This window comes from Mytilus trossulus, chromosome 1, assembly GCF_036588685.1.
Source record: "Mytilus trossulus isolate FHL-02 chromosome 1, PNRI_Mtr1.1.1.hap1, whole genome shotgun sequence".
Classification (NCBI taxonomy): Eukaryota; Metazoa; Mollusca; class Bivalvia; order Mytilida; family Mytilidae; genus Mytilus; species Mytilus trossulus.
The window spans coordinates 15,053,942-15,068,484 of NC_086373.1; the positions used below are offsets into that span (position 1 = coordinate 15,053,942).

Consider the following 14,543-nt stretch of genomic DNA (forward strand, 5'->3'; position numbering starts at 1 on the left):
AAAGTCGTCAGGTCATGTAAAAACCTGGACTCGGATAGATGTCAATTGTGAGCTGCTACAAAGACCCATTCACGATTGCAACTTCTTAGATTGTTGATACACATTGAATAACCACTTAATTAACTCTCTGATGGTCCCTATGTGGTCATTCAAAATGAAAAAAACCCATCATCATTTTGTTTTGCTTTGTTCTGGTTTGTTTTGTTTGTGACTTTGAATCTTCGACAGTCTGACAAGATCAAGTCTCATGTCATACTTCATATATTGACAGCTAAAACAGTCACGTGAAATAGTTACATCTAAATGATTTCCGAGCTTATCAACATTTGTTGTCCCGTATAATAAAAAGTTAACCTTGCAAAAGGAGTTAAACATACTTTTACCAAAAGCATATTTATGAAATTCCATATTCTCTACGTTTATTTTTGATATAAGATTTGATTAGTTTGTGAAATTGTGTTTTATATTATCTCCTTGTTACATCTGATTCTTGGAAAAGTACGACAGATATTTCGGGTAAATATATGAATAATCTCAGTTTTATTGTACAATATGTGTGTTTAAAACATCGTAGACAATGTGACAATGTGTGATATAATGTGTGTGTAAGATATGTTTTAAAGTCAGACTGTAACATCGATTTCTAAACTGGTAAGACTTTGGCGACTCTGTCGGTCGAGTCTTTTATTTTTAAGATTAAGGTAAAATACTTAGAATCTAACATTTGTTTTAATAGATATAAACATGATAAAGTGTATTAGAAAATATTTTCATATATCATTGAAACATTGAACTTCGAACCTTGCCAATAAGAATAACCTATTTTTAGTTTTTAATTTATTTCCTTGTCTTTTAATATAGAGTTTTAGTATACTATTTACATTTTCTTGTTGTGTTTTACTTCTCGGAAAAAGGTAACACAAATCAATCATATATATTATCGACAACTGTGTTAGGTAGCATGTCATCAACAAGTATTCATCAAACAGGAAACTGTCAATACTGAGGTATGTCAAAATTTGTATAGAATAATACTTCAAGTTTCTTTGTTCCTTCCAGTTGTTACATATAAAGGTCATTTATAATAGTTTGGCTTTCGCTGAACAAAGTGTTGCATGTGCTCTGCAAGGACGCTTTATATTTTAAATTCACAAGAAAACTATCTAGTAAATTTTGAAAATGCATAAAAACTGTATTTTAGCAAATTAACAATGTTATAATAACCTTTTGATATAGCAAGCAATAGGATAAACATGCTTTTTTTTCATCTTTCAAAATTCGTAAATTGTTAAGGTTGATATTGCGAGGGTGTTTTCACAAGGAAAACTACTGAAAATTCTAGTGGTCAACAAGAAGCTAAGCCCTACCACATAGTCACTTATAAGGACCTCGTCATGACAAAGTGTGAAATAATTCCAACGAAAAACCAACAACCTGTTTTATGGGAAAAACATTGAATGATATAACTATAAATAACAGGCTGCTCGTGATTTCGGCTCGGCATATACACCATTTTGGGCACTCAACACTTCTCTAACATCGGATAATGATGTAACGCAACAATATAAACACAAACTGTGAAAAATAAAATGGCTTTAATCATCCTATCGGCAAAAAGATAAAAACAACAAGCATAACGAAAAAACCCAAATATGTCCCGATCTATAAGTACTGGCGTTTAATGATAGCCTGTTCAAAGCCAAAACAAGTAGTGAATTATTCATGGTATCCAAGGCTTAATGATTATGTTATACATTTTTCTTCAAATTATAATCTTTACAATTTGTTAATATGACATTAAGCGAGCAGCTTTTATATTGAATTTGCTTCGGCGACATGTTTGTTGTACATGTTATTATTTACTCTTATATACAGCTTGTGCAATATCTAGAGGCTCATTTGGGGTATTCGGAGAGTTGTCGACTGTGTATCACTTGTACTTTGTTCAACAGAAGTAAAATATGACATTAAGGTAGATATATAGTTTGTAGTATCTTGTTTCCTTTTCTGCGAGTTTCGTGATCCAAGAAATATGTATTTCCATTATTAGACGAAGGTATTACTGAAAGACTTTTTAAGAATCACAATTATCATAGGTCCTCTTCATATGTTCGCAATACTCTGTCTGTCATTAGAAAATATCTTCATTATGTAAATTGTAAAACTATTAAAAATTGTTTGTCTTTAATATTAAATTTCCAATAGGATTAACATACATGTTCCTTTTTTGCTTTGCGAAAAACTCATCTTGATACCATGATTGAATTTTTGTATTCGCGCCAGACTTTCGTCTACAAAAGACTAATCAGTGGTACTTATTAGTACGCGTCTGGCGTACTAAATTATATAATCCTGGTACCTTTGATAACTATTTACACCACTGGGTCGATGCCACTGCTGGTGGACGTTTCGTCCCCGAGGGTATCACCAGCCCAGTAGTCAACACTTCGGTGTTGACATGAATAACAAAAATGTGGTCATTTTTTTTTTATAAATTTCCTGTTTACAAAACTTTGAATTTTCGAAAAACTTTGAATTTTCTTATCCCAGGCATAGATTACCTTAGCCGTATTTGGCACAACTTTTCGGAATTTTGAATGCTCTATGCTCTTTAACTTTGTACTTGTTTGGATTTATAAATATTTTGATATGAGCGTCACAGACGAGTCTTATGTAGACGAAACGCGCGTCTGGCGTACTAAATTATATAATCCTGGTACCTTTGATAACTATTATGTACGAAGTTCGAGTAAGACAAACACAAGCCAAATTGACGTTACTTTTAATTTTGATTTAAAAAAGAATTCAAGAAGGAAGTGCAAAATATATCTGAAAAAATGCATTCCTTATATATATCTACACAACAGGTAATATGAGATTCGGTCGAATTTTGGAAGGTTCTTACTTATAGTCTTAGATTCTTTATAATACTCCTTCTTCATTTAAAAAGACTAAACTCCTGCAGCCATCAGAACTTAGACGAATTTTCGATTTAAATCAAATACTAGTACATGGGGAAAAAATTGAACATTGTAAAATGTATTATGTATTATCGCTTTTTTGTGCATTTTTCCTCAGGTCGATTGCCTTTCTTGCTTTCGCCGTCCCGGCTCAAGCGAGAAAATCAATCACGTTAACATTATCACTGATAATCTATAATAAATAGATACGAAAGGACTTATATCAATGTTATATGAAAAAACTTTTGCAATATTCTTTACATCATATTAAGTGATAATGTCAATACGAAAAAATAAAACAAACAGACACGGTTTTTTTCATTGTAGGACAACATCAGGTTCTATATCTGGAAGTGTATTGGACACTGAAAGATATATTATTCGTTCCGGTTTGGCAGTTGTGATTAATAACTCAGAATTTGATGTTAGCCTTTGCCTACCTGATCGTCCTGGTAGCCTTGAAAATGAAGCTAAGCCTCTAGAAGAGAGATTCAATGACATTGGTTTTAAAACTATTCTTCTAAAGGATGTTACAAAGGAGAATATGGAGAACAAATTCACTGAAAGTAAGATATTATTTATAAGGCATTATGAAGAAGAGAAAAAAAGTAAAATCATAAACAAACTGAACTCCAGGGAAAGGATAAAAAGGAAAGTCCCTATTCAAATGGCAAAATCAATATCTCAAACAAATCAAACATAATTCACTGTAACACTTCATGTTTAACTTGGTGGCTCTTTTGTTCCTATTCAAACTGTGTTCAGTATTAGTCTGCATTAGAAACAAATGACATAAAGGGCATTCATGTTTCAAATTAAGTAATGTATATCCATATTGGATAGCTCTGAATCCTTGCCTGGTTTGGCTTACTTTTTTTGTCCTTTTTTGATTTATAGTTTTTCATCTTGTAATAAGCTTTGGATTTGCAAATGCTTTTACCTCGAGCACCACTGAATATATGTTGATCGTCAAAATGCGCATCCAATGTAAAAAACCGTTTATGCTATTATCAAAAATATTTGAGGATAATGAAAAGATCAAATATCAGACATAACTTATGATGAGTCACGTGTACAAATAATTGGTCTCTTTGAATGTACTTATTAATTGGTTAAATATTTCTCAGTGATGTCCTGTGTTTGAAATTGTATGTTAGCTTTTTGGTCATGAATGTTTGTCTCTAATATTTAATTAACTGTGCATTTGTATTCAGATATCGCAGATCAAATTTATTCGTTCATTGTGTAATCATACGTTTTTTGAATGAGTTAAGTCTGCCAATTGATATTTTATCGTATGTTTTTCTATGTTGTGATGTTATACTATTGTTTCAGAAAAAGGGAGAAGGTTTAGATCCATTAAAACGTTTAATCCCGCTGCAAATTTTGCACCTGTCCTAAGTCAGGAATCTGATGTACAGTAGTTGTCGTTTGTTTATGTAATATATACATGTTTCTCGTTTCTCGTTTTGTTTATATAGATTAGACCGTTGGTTTTCCCGTTTGAATGGTTTTACACTAGTAATTTTGGGGACCTTTATAGCTTGTTGTTCGGTGTGAGCCAAGGCTCCGTGTTGTAGGCCGTACTTTAACCTATAATGGTTTACTTTTTAAATTGTTATTTGGATGGAGAGTTGTCTCATTGGCACTCACACCACATCTTCCTATATCTATTATATCTGATACGGTAAATTGTATCTGGTTGGGTATAGTGTCCATATATATGATTAGCTATAAAGCTAACACATATCTGATTAGATAAAAATAATAAACATCTGATCATATACAGTATACGAATATCTCATTATAAAACGTGTACACATATCTGATTAGAGTAAAATTAACAAATTTAAATAGTTTTAGTGTACGTCTTTACTCCAATTCCCTTCCCTTTCGTGTTGCTTATTCTTTAGTTTCTATGTTGTCATGTGTTCTATTGTTTGTCTGTTTGTCTTTTTAATTTTTAGCCGTGGCGTTGTCAGTTTATGTTCAATTTATGGGTTTGACTGTCCCTCTGGTATCTTTTGCCCCTCTTTTCTAATAAGAGAAGCTTGCACATATCTGATAAGATAAAAATAACAAAGATCTGGTCAGGTAAAGTTAAATAAGCAAATACATGATTAAGAAGACTAATATCACAGCATGTCCAGTTATCTGGTTATGAACAGTACAAATACCGGATTAGGTAAAGCTAACAAATATCTGATTTAGTAAAGCTAACACATATCTGATTAGGTAAAGCTATTAAATATCTGATTTAGTAAAGCTAACACATATCTGATTATGTAAAGCTAACAAATATATGAACTAGTAAAACTTACAAATACCTAATTAGAATAACTCAAAGACGATTGATAAGAAACACTCAAATGCTGTCTCATTAAGGCTGCAGGAAAGTTCGGTTAAAGTTACAACTCCCAATCTAGTCTTCCGTATAACTAGTACCGTACGCGTGTGACAACGAATAACGTCTGATTCCCAAATGAATGTAGAAAGGTTTATGTGCATTATAACCTCGTTTTAAAAACAAATATTCTCTACAGTTCTTGTTGAAAACAAGATTTTATTTATCTAATTCGTTGATTTAGTTATTTCATGGTGAATGGAAGTTATTAAACAAATATTATTTAGGGGGAGTGTTGAATATACGGTTATTGCTCAACTGTGCCAAACAGATTTTCGAAGTTTTTATCTATTATGTTTAACTTTCAGTGCTATAAAGAAAATTCAATGTTCATTATCCGAGGTAGAAACTAGTGTGGATATCAATCAAGACAAATTCTTCTTTCAATTGTGTGCACACACTATTTTATCGTTTTATCTATGTATGTGTAAAGCATAATGTATTTCTAACAACTGTATGTTCATTTGCAGTAAAGGATAACTTAACTAAGAAAACAGAGCAGATAGACTGTCTAATCATAGTTATGTTGACACATGGTAATGCTGACAGTGTTTATACCAAGGACCAAGCTGTTCAGGTCGACAGTATCATGAGCTGTTTCAGTGCAGAAAACTGTCCCGAACTTATTTTGAAGCCCAAAATTTTTATTTTTCAGGTAGGAAAGGATTTCTCTTTTTTTATTAGCAAACCGGAATAATGTTCTGATAAGTTAATTTCATCACCCTGTTTTGCAATCATCATCTAAAAATGTCTTTGATAAAGGCAACAGTAGTATACTGCTGCTCAAAATGCATTAATCGATAAGGAAAAAACAAATCAAGGTTACAAACTAAAACTGAGGAAAACGTATCAAACAATGGCAATTTTTCTTGATTAGTACAGGGCATTTTATGAAAAAATGGTGTGTTGAACCTGGTGTTGTGGAATGCTTAACCTCCCGCTTTAATGACAGTGTTAATTATAACATTAAAATGATAACATTACACGACCGGGCTATAATAGATAAATTGGAGAAAATATATTTAAGAGCTACAACAGTATGCTAAAATGCCATATTTCTGTTTGGTTTGTCTATATTAAAAGCAACTAAAGTAAAGCCAAGTAGACACCAAATATCGATTTAAGAGTATTATGGTCACCAAATTCCTTAATTTTACTTCACAATGTTTGAACCATCTACATAAAAGTTGATGCAAAATATATCAGAAGGACATTCAAGCTCCTAAGTCGAAGATCTAAACAAAAACAAAATAATACACAAAACGCAGCATATAAAATTTAATCTATGTCAATTGAAACCTAAATATAGACTTCATGCATTACGAGCATAAAATATATTTGTTTATTAATAAAGCATTTAAAATCGAATACTTTTTAATTCAATTCACAACATTTTGATATGAAATATGGGTTGTCGCACCGTTTTTGTTTTGCATATCAACCATTGTTGTACTGAATTTCAAATGGATTATACATAAATTATTATGTAAGCACTGGTTATTACTGTCTAAAATAATTTTAAAGTATACATATAAAATGGTGTAAACCTTGATTGTTTTTCGACTAATTAAACCTCACTGACATATGTTTAAACATTCATTATAAGGCGTCTAGACAATTATCTCCAAATAGTGGTGCTGGCATTGTCAATGAAAAAGTACAACAGGAAAAGATTCGTGTTTCCGAAGATGTAGAAGTTGTTCGTATACCAAATGAGGCAGATTTCCTTGCAGTTTATTCTACAGCATTAGGTTTGTTCCAAATATTTTTTGAATTCACTGCATATATTTGGGTTGACATTCATTATCTATGGAACATCAAATTCTTGTACTACAATGAGCAATACTCAGTTTTGGCAGTTATGGTATCGAACCTTTTTTTTAATTTATTTGAAGTTTGACTGCCATAGCTTTAAATCATGTCTGCTGATTTTAACTCTATCATAATACACAGACATTGACATTTATCTAAGAAGGCATATCTAAGAAACATGGTAAATTATTGTTTGTTCCTAAATGATTGTTATATGTGTTATTCTCATCGGATTTTGCCAATGCTTAGTCTGTTTCTGTGTGTGTTACATCGTTGTTCTACTCTTATATTTAATGCTTTTCCCTCAATATTAGTGTGTTATCCCGATTTTGTTTTTTGTCCATAGATTAACGAGTTTTGAACAGCGGTATACTATGTTGCCTTTTTATGCCCCTACTGTTTTAATAAACCAAGTCTCCTCTGTCCTGTATCTTCATTAAATCTTGGATTATTCTAAGACTCTTAATGAAACACTTGACAGGTTAAAGTGTTATCTCTGCTACCCCTACACCAACTTTTATTGCTGTTCTCAACGTTACAATGAGCCCTTCATCAAAGAGATGGGGGGGGGGGGGGGAATCTCACTTCTCTGCAAGTTGGAATTGTAATCCTTCCAACCTTTTAAATGTATTTATGCTCACGTTTAGATAGAAGACTATTTATTGAAACAGCAATTACAGTCGATTAAAAGCAATTGCAAAAACATAATTCCCCAAATTAGCAAGTTACTTGCACAAAATATCGCAAATTTAAGCATTGATAAAAATAATCACAAGAATTATATACATTATTTTTCAAGTTCCGATAAGATAAAGAACTTAAATTCAAATTTTTTTACAAGCTAGATTTTCCTTTCTAGCATTTTTTTAGTTTTAGTTGGAATATCAATAATAAAGCTTAAGAGATATGAAAAATAGACAAGGGATGGTTGCAATTAAATTAACGGTACCAATTTTCTTGCACCAGATGCGCATTTCGACAATACATGTCTCTTCAGTGATGCTCGTGGCCAAAATATTTGAAATCCAAAGCTTATATAAAAGATGAAGAGCTATAATCTGAAAGGTCCAAAAAGTATAGCCAAATCCGTAAAAGGAATCAGAGATTTGCATGAGATGAGACAACTCTTCAAAAGAAACTAGATTACTAAGAAATGAACAACTATACAAGATTGTTGATAAACAATGAGCAAAACCCAAACCTTTATATATTTGAACGTAGTTTTCAATTTAGACTCGTTTATATTTTTTGTTTGGGCATGTATCATATTTTCCCTCCGGTTTATATGATCCGTTCATCCTATATTGACTCTTAAATTCAAGAGTCAATCTTAAATTCAGAGTAAAAGAGGGACGACAGATACCAAAGGGACAGTCAAACTCATAAATCCAAAACAAACTGACAACGCCAAGGCTAAAAATGATAAAGAAAAACAGAAAAACAATAGTACACACGACACAACATAGAAGACTAGGGGTGATCTCAGGTGCGCCGGAAGGGTAATCAGATCCTGCTCCACATTTGGCACCCGTCCGTCGTGTTGCTTATGTGATTACAAATCCGGTAAATAGTCTAATTCGGTAGGTCACATTCATGAAAGGGAAGGGGATTGTAGTTACGACGTAAGAAACATATCCGATATCATTTGTGAAACGGTTATACCATAACGGTCAACCAACTCGTGATGGCGTCCGTAAAATTTACGAAGGGATGATTTCAACTTCACCATTTGGAACTCTTGGTTTAATAGCTTCCTTGTGAGCAGTAACCCTCTATCAAGAAAATCATGATAGGAAATGCAAGCACGGGAATATCGTATCAATTGGGAGATATATACCCCGTATGCAGGTGCTGCTGGAATGTTGCTACTTAGAAATGGAAAGTTCACAATTGGAAAGCTGAAATCATCTCTTTTGTCGTAAAGTTTTGTTTTCAACCGACCCTCATTGTCAATTTCTAGATGTAAGTCAAGATATGAAGCCGACTTAACTGTATCTGTAGTATCCTTTATCTCCAATTCGATAGGATAGATGCGTTCCACATAGTCACCAAATTTTGAATTGTTTAGTGAAAGAACGTCATCTATATAGCGGAAAGTAGAGTTAAAGGATATTGCTAACTTCTTATCTTTCTTCCTAAGAAGTTCCTGCATGAAGTCAGCCTCATAATAATAAAGAAACAAGTCGGCAAGTAGAGGGGCACAGTTTGTTCCCATTGGGATGCCGACAGTCTGTTGAAAAACATGTCCTCTGAACGTAACAAATATGTTGTCAATCAAGAAATCAAGCATCTTGATAATATCGGTTTCAGAGAATGTTTTGTTTGAATCAGAGCGATTCTTTACAAAGTAGGATTTATCCCTCCCTAAGACAAGATACTTGTATCTACGTTGGCCATTCTTTTTTATGAAGCAAAGTAATACCAACTCTTTCAATTTGTCTTTTAGTTTGGAATGTGGAATACTTGTGTAAAGAGTAGAAAATTCAAATGTTTTAATACTGTTACAAGATGAAAGAGAGTTAGATTGTATATACTCTAAAAGATCTTTGGAATTTTTAAGTATCCACATCTGATTCACGCCACCTCTAGAATAGGCAGTTTCACAATAACTTTGAAGCCCGTCTTTGATTGCTGATAAAATTGATGTTAATGATTTAGAAAGAGGTTTCGTGGAGCACTTGGAAGACCCATCAATATACCTTTGTTTGTTAGGACACTTATGTAGTTTAGGTATCCAATACAGTGATGGAAGATCCAGTTCTTCATCTTTGGTTGAAATACCAAAGGAACAAAGAACAGACCTATGATTATCCAGGATTTCCTCTTTGGTAAGTGTCGTGAGGGTATATGTTGAGTTTCCAAGTGATTGTCTATACCGAATTCGTTTATCAAGCAATTAATGTAATGACTTTTACAGACAAAAACGATGTTATTTGGGGCTTTGTCTGCGGGTACAACAATATATTTATCATGGAGGTCGGATAGGTGTTTAGCAACATTAGGGTCTTTAAAGATTGACGTAGAATGGGCATTGATGGACCCATTCAGTTTCTTAATTCTGATTTGTATTAACGACCTCACTGCCTTAATCCATTCGGATAGAGTGTCTACGTCTTCCTTCTCGCGCTTAGCCCATTGCCTTGCATAATCCTCGACTGAATCCATCAAAATTTTAAAATTGTATTTCCAATTGATGGATTTAGGCTCACGATATTTCGGACCTTTCGATAACACATTTCGTAGAGAGGTGTTATTAACAATGTTAAGGTCACCGGTAATGACGTGGCCAGCAGGATTATATGTGAATTGGGAACTAGCACAAGTGCAATCAGGAGGTTTAGACTTGAAGTCATCAATATCGAGATCCTGCAAAACGCGTTTGTAATTGAAAATTTAGTTGCAATAGGTTTGGTATAGGTATAAGAAATTATTGGTACAGACTGGTCTTTGAAATAAGGAGGTATTTTCGATTGAACTAATTTATAATGAAGGATATTGCCTAGGTTGACGCCATCAAGACCTTTGTTGGCAAAGGAAAGATTTAAAAAAGATATTTTCTCTTTTTCATCTTTTCCAATGCGAACTGGCTTGAAAAGTCTGTGACTTGCAATATCCGAAATTATAGCTTGAAGTTAATTTCCATTCCTAAGTAGTAAATTATATGGCCTTCCAAATACCGTTTCGATCCCTAACATCACTGAAGAGACATATATTGTCGAAATCTAGATCTGGTGTACTAAAGAAATATTGACACCGAATGTTTGTGGCACAACATCGTGGCCACAAGTTAACAACATTTTTTTTCTGTGACGTATTAAATTTATATTAAGATCCATTTTGATACATCTTGTGATCAATTTTATTTGGCAATCGCCAATGGCAGTCAACAGGGTTAAAGAACATCAGTTGTTCGTCCTTTTAGTCAAATGCGTTTTGTTTAAATATACTTTTTCACTTTTTTGGTCATTTGGAAAATGTTGTTTGTGCTGTTTTAAGACCCTTCTACATCGAAATTTGTTTAACATGCACACGTATAAAATTTGTGGTTTTTATCCAACGCAATCATAGGTTTGAACGTAGTTTTCAATTTAGACTCGTTTATATGTTTTGTTTGGGCATGTATCATATTTTCCCTCCGGTTAATATGATCCGTTCATCCTATATTGACTCTTAAATTCAAGAGTTAATCTTAAATTGAGAGTAAATTATATGGCCTTCCAAATACCGTTTCGATCCCTAACATCACTGAAGAGACATATATTGTCGAAATCTAGATCTGGTGTACTAAAGAAATATTGACACCGAATGTTTGTGGCACAACATCGTGGCCACAAGTTAACAAAAAAAAAATTCCGTGACTTATTAAATTTATATTAAGATCCATTTTGATACATCTTGTGATCAATTTCATTTGGCAATCGCCAATGGCAGTCAACAGGGTTAAAGAACATCAGTTGTTCGACCTGTTAGTCAAATGCGTTTTGTTTAAATATACTTTTTCACTTTTTTGGTCTTTTGGAAAATGTTGTTTGTGCTGTTTTTAGACCCTTCTACAACGAAATTTGTTTAACATGCAGACGTATAAAAATTGCGGTTTTTATCCAACGCAATCATAGGTTTGAACGTAGTTTTCAATTTAGACTCGTATATATATATATAAGTACGTCTGAGTCAGTGACAACTCTACAACAGATGTTTCCATCGGATCGCCACCAATGATGGTGATACATGGCTGTGCACATAATGTATTTACAACTCGTCTAAACATCAACCCAGCAATGTTAGATCTGTTAATTTGCTTTCGCAATATATATATATATATTGAAATTGACAATGCTAAGGACAGCTTCCTTCAATTGACCGTTTACCAGAGTTATAGTTGAACATTTCAAAACCTGCTATTTTCTTAAAACAGGTTTCCTTGATTGAATAAGAACCATTTCCAAAAAAATACTTTTACGTTAAACCAACACTTGTAGAGATATGTATTATAAATTTACAGGTGAAAGATCATTCCAACAAACAGAGAAGGCATCACCATTTGTACACTATCTTATAGATGAGCTTAAGAACATGGATAAAGACGATGATTTCTACAGTGTTCTGACCAGAGTAAATAGTCAAGTAATGCAATTTGAGCCCAGTCATAACGCGACTAAAGATATAAGACAGATGTCATGTTTTGTATCACACCTGACGAAGGATTTGTATCTGAACATGACACATGATTAACTTCAGCAAGGATTTTAACTTTAATAAGATAGAAATGTATTTTGATTTGATATCAGAAAATGTAATTTATATGGTGGGGGGATTGTGATTATTTAGGAGTGATACAACACTTACTTTTGTAACATGGCGTTAGGAATTTATCCAGATCAAAGATATAATGATACTACTGTAAACTAACTTATTTTCGCGTATACTTTATTTCGCGTTTTACCCTTTCTTGCCCACTTCGCGGCTATTTAATTTTGCGATTATCTGATTTACTTGATGAAGTTAATTAAGGAAAGATCAAAGATTGACATATTCGCGACGATTTATATTCGCGTTATTTTTCTACGCGCGAAAGTCGCGAAAATAAACCGCTCGCGAAACTAAGTTGGTTTACAGTATATAAAAGTTCATTGCATGGTGTTCATCTTGTTACCAGTAACAATTATTGTAAATTATATTTTATTGTGAAATGACAATAAATCGTCTATCTATAGAAAACAATACATGTAAAACAAAAATGATTTACAAACAAAAAGTTGTTGCTTTAATAAGCTAATCTCCTGTTAATGTCAAGTATACCCAACATAAACAGTTTTTATAAGATTATATGACAGTGTTAAAATTACACGGTTTGTAATAATTTATCAACATAATTATGGTGAAAATGAAAAATCCTTTTAAGATGTTCAATAGTTTTAAATTGTGACAAGGTGCCTTTAAATCACCAGCAGATTATATGTTTAGTGTAGAAAAATTGTCAAAGAAATTCATTAAAGAAAATTTGATTGATTGTATGTTTCAACTCAATACATTAAAAATTGTAATAATTCATCAACATAATTATGGTGAAAATGAAAAATCCTTTTAAGATGTTCAATAGTTTAAAATTGTGACAAGGTGCCTTTAAATCACCAGCAGATTATATTTTTTAGTGTAGAAAAATTGTCAAAGAAATTCAGTAAAGATAATTTGATTGATTGTTAGTTTCAACTCAATACGTTACAAAGTTGCTTTGAAGGTGGAATGTATATAAAAAAAAATCGACATGCTAAATTATAAATCTACCAAACATATGGAAAAAAAAAAACATGTTCGGCAAAAAAAAAAAAAATTTTTTTAAGACAAATCTATTGATCAGTTTATATTAAAATCTAAGAATATTTTTCAACGACTTTAAAATTTTCTATAAAAATTTTCTTATTTATTATGATAATTTAACATCGAATAGGTCAAAGCATTTTTTTTTACATTCAAGCTAAATTTTCAAATCCCAAAGTAAATTGCAAATATGTATTAAAAAATGTTTTTATATACCAAATGTTTATAATACATTTATTTGTACACACATGCATGTTCATTTATTTTTTCATATCTAAACATCATAACTCATGGCAATCGAAAAATATGGTATTTTTCTTCTCTGTCGTTGTACACTTAACTTTATGTTTTTTTAATTCAGCATATATATAGGCAGCCCTACATAGCAGTTTTTTCTGCTGAAAGTGATACAAATTTTATCAAATCATTCATTATTTAACAGTATGGCGTGTAGCATTTCTTTACATTAGTGTACAGAAACAGTAAAATGATGCATTTAGCATTTTTAAAACATGGAAATATCGTATAGCCTCTTTCAGATATTGTTTGTAATAGTTTCGTTTCTGCATCGATTTCTACTTGATCCATATATTGACATTGATCTGCTAAAGATACACAAACATTTACTATGTACTGCAGCATGTATATGTAAATTTTCAATAAAAAAGAAAAAGGCATATGTATTTGGCATTTTACATGATTTCCTTTGATACTGTGGACTCCAAACAGTGTACATGAATTTAAGTCTCAAACGGTTATTTTAGATGTAGATTAAACGTCAATGACACAGCAATCCTACGACCTAATAGACCAAAAACGTGTTCATGTGTGTGTGAACAAAAATTAAAATCTCAAAAACCGAAGTCCGAGGAAAAGTCAAAATGGAAAGTCCCTATAGAATCAAATGCCAAAAAAGGTCATACACATTAAATGGATAACAACTGTCATATTTCTTACACGGTACAGACATTTTCTTATTATAAACGTGTTGGATTGAACCTGGTTTTATAGCAAGGTAAATCTGTCATTTGTTTGACAGCCGCATCAAA

General features: G+C 32.3%; 1 protein-coding gene across 1 annotated transcript; it reads left to right on the top strand.

Moving 5' to 3' along the window:
• The first annotated feature begins 1,961 nt into the window (after positions 1–1,961).
• LOC134724995 (caspase-6-like) lies at positions 1,962–14,069 on the top strand. Its single transcript, XM_063588866.1, has 5 exons — positions 1,962–1,972; positions 3,288–3,526; positions 5,835–6,019; positions 6,971–7,115; positions 12,179–14,069. The coding sequence occupies exons 1-5, from the start codon at positions 1,962–1,964 to the stop codon at positions 12,406–12,408; spliced, it is 810 nt and encodes a 269-aa protein (XP_063444936.1). The 3' UTR covers positions 12,409–14,069.
• Positions 14,070–14,543: the final 474 nt, after the last annotated feature.

Coding starts and splice junctions, on each gene's coding strand:
- LOC134724995 (XM_063588866.1), top strand. Junction 3,527..5,834: donor GGAGAACAAATTCACTGAAA/GTAAGATATTAT, acceptor GTTCATTTGCAG/TAAAGGATAACTTAACTAAG. Junction 6,020..6,970: donor CCAAAATTTTTATTTTTCAG/GTAGGAAAGGAT, acceptor ATTCATTATAAG/GCGTCTAGACAATTATCTCC.